General features: G+C 70.8%; 1 protein-coding gene across 1 annotated transcript in view; it reads left to right on the top strand.

Moving 5' to 3' along the window:
- ABTB1 (ankyrin repeat and BTB domain containing 1) overlaps positions 1-660 on the top strand; it is a 6,130-nt gene extending 5,470 nt beyond the window's left edge. Inside the window, exon 10 of the mRNA XM_077766870.1 lies at positions 5-660. Within this exon, the coding sequence (XP_077622996.1) occupies positions 5-256 (252 nt within the window). The 3' untranslated portion in view covers positions 257-660. The remainder of the gene's footprint in view (positions 1-4) is intronic.
- The last annotated feature ends 396 nt before the right edge of the window (positions 661-1,056 follow it).

Genomic DNA, 1,056 nt, shown 5'->3' with positions numbered 1-1,056 from the left:
CGGGGCCCGGCAGCCGGGGGGGGCCGGCCCTGAGCCGGCCTGTCCGCAGCTGGTAGAGCGCGAGGACTTCGTGGAGGCCGTCCGGGAGGAGGCGGCCGCTGTGGCCGAGAGGCAGGAGACGGACTCCATCCCGCTGGTGGACGACATCCGGTTCCACGTGGCCAGCACGGTGCAGACCTACAGCGCCATCGAGGAGGCACGGCAGCGGCTGCGGGCGCTCGAGGACCTGCTGGTGTCCATCGGCCTGGACTGCTGACCGCCGGCTGCCGGCCCCGGGGCAGCCCGCGTGGACACGTGTGCGCACATGCACGTGCGGCCCGTTCTTCTGTTCCCTGTCCCCTCGAGGGCTCCGTGGTGGCAGAGGGGGCTCGGTGGGGTGCCCCTCACCTCCCCTACGTCCGCGGCCCGGGAGGAAGGTCAGGGTGAGCCCCTTCCTCCAACAAAAGCCAGCCCCCGAGGCCCTGGGGCTGGGCACCACTCAGGGAAACCTGGGGTCAGGGTCTGGAGTTGGGGCTGGCCTCCCCTCCCCCCGGACCCCCCTCTCCTGGCCCTGGCTTCCAGGCCAAGCCCAGCAAGCAGGCTTCTGCTGGGCATGGGGTTGGCCCCGAGGAGGCAGAAGAGAGGAGTGTGTGTGTGGCAATAAAACTTGAATTCGCTGTGGCAGCCTGAGCCTGTGTCGGGGGTGGGGGGGAGCACAGGGCAGGAGTTGGGGCGGGCAGGGAGGAGCTCTGGATTCGGGTCCCTCATCAGTGCCCAGCAAGGGCTCCTGAGGGGCTGGGGGTGCCTGCGTCTGCGAGTCCGGGGAGGCACCCCTTCTCTGGGGGGCCCTGAGCTCTCCCGGCTGGGTCCAGCCCCTGCAGCGCTCGGACTCGCCTCGGGCACGGCTTCAGGCCTGGACCCTCTTGGTGACGTGTGACCTCAGTGGCCCTGGGGGAGGATTGGCGGGAAGGCTGACCGAGGCACTGCAGCGCGGCTTCCCGCTCCGACCAGCAAGGGCGGGCTCTGCCCCGGACTTTCCCAGCGCTCGTTGATGGTCCAAGTGGCGGCGGGGGGAGG

Source organism: Crocuta crocuta, unplaced genomic scaffold, assembly GCF_008692635.1.
Source record: "Crocuta crocuta isolate KB4526 unplaced genomic scaffold, BGI_CrCroc_1.0 scaffold296, whole genome shotgun sequence".
NCBI lineage: Eukaryota > Metazoa > Chordata > Mammalia > Carnivora > Hyaenidae > Crocuta > Crocuta crocuta.
The sequence above is the reverse complement of the archived record's forward strand: the minus strand, read 5'-3'. Positions and strand labels throughout refer to the sequence as shown.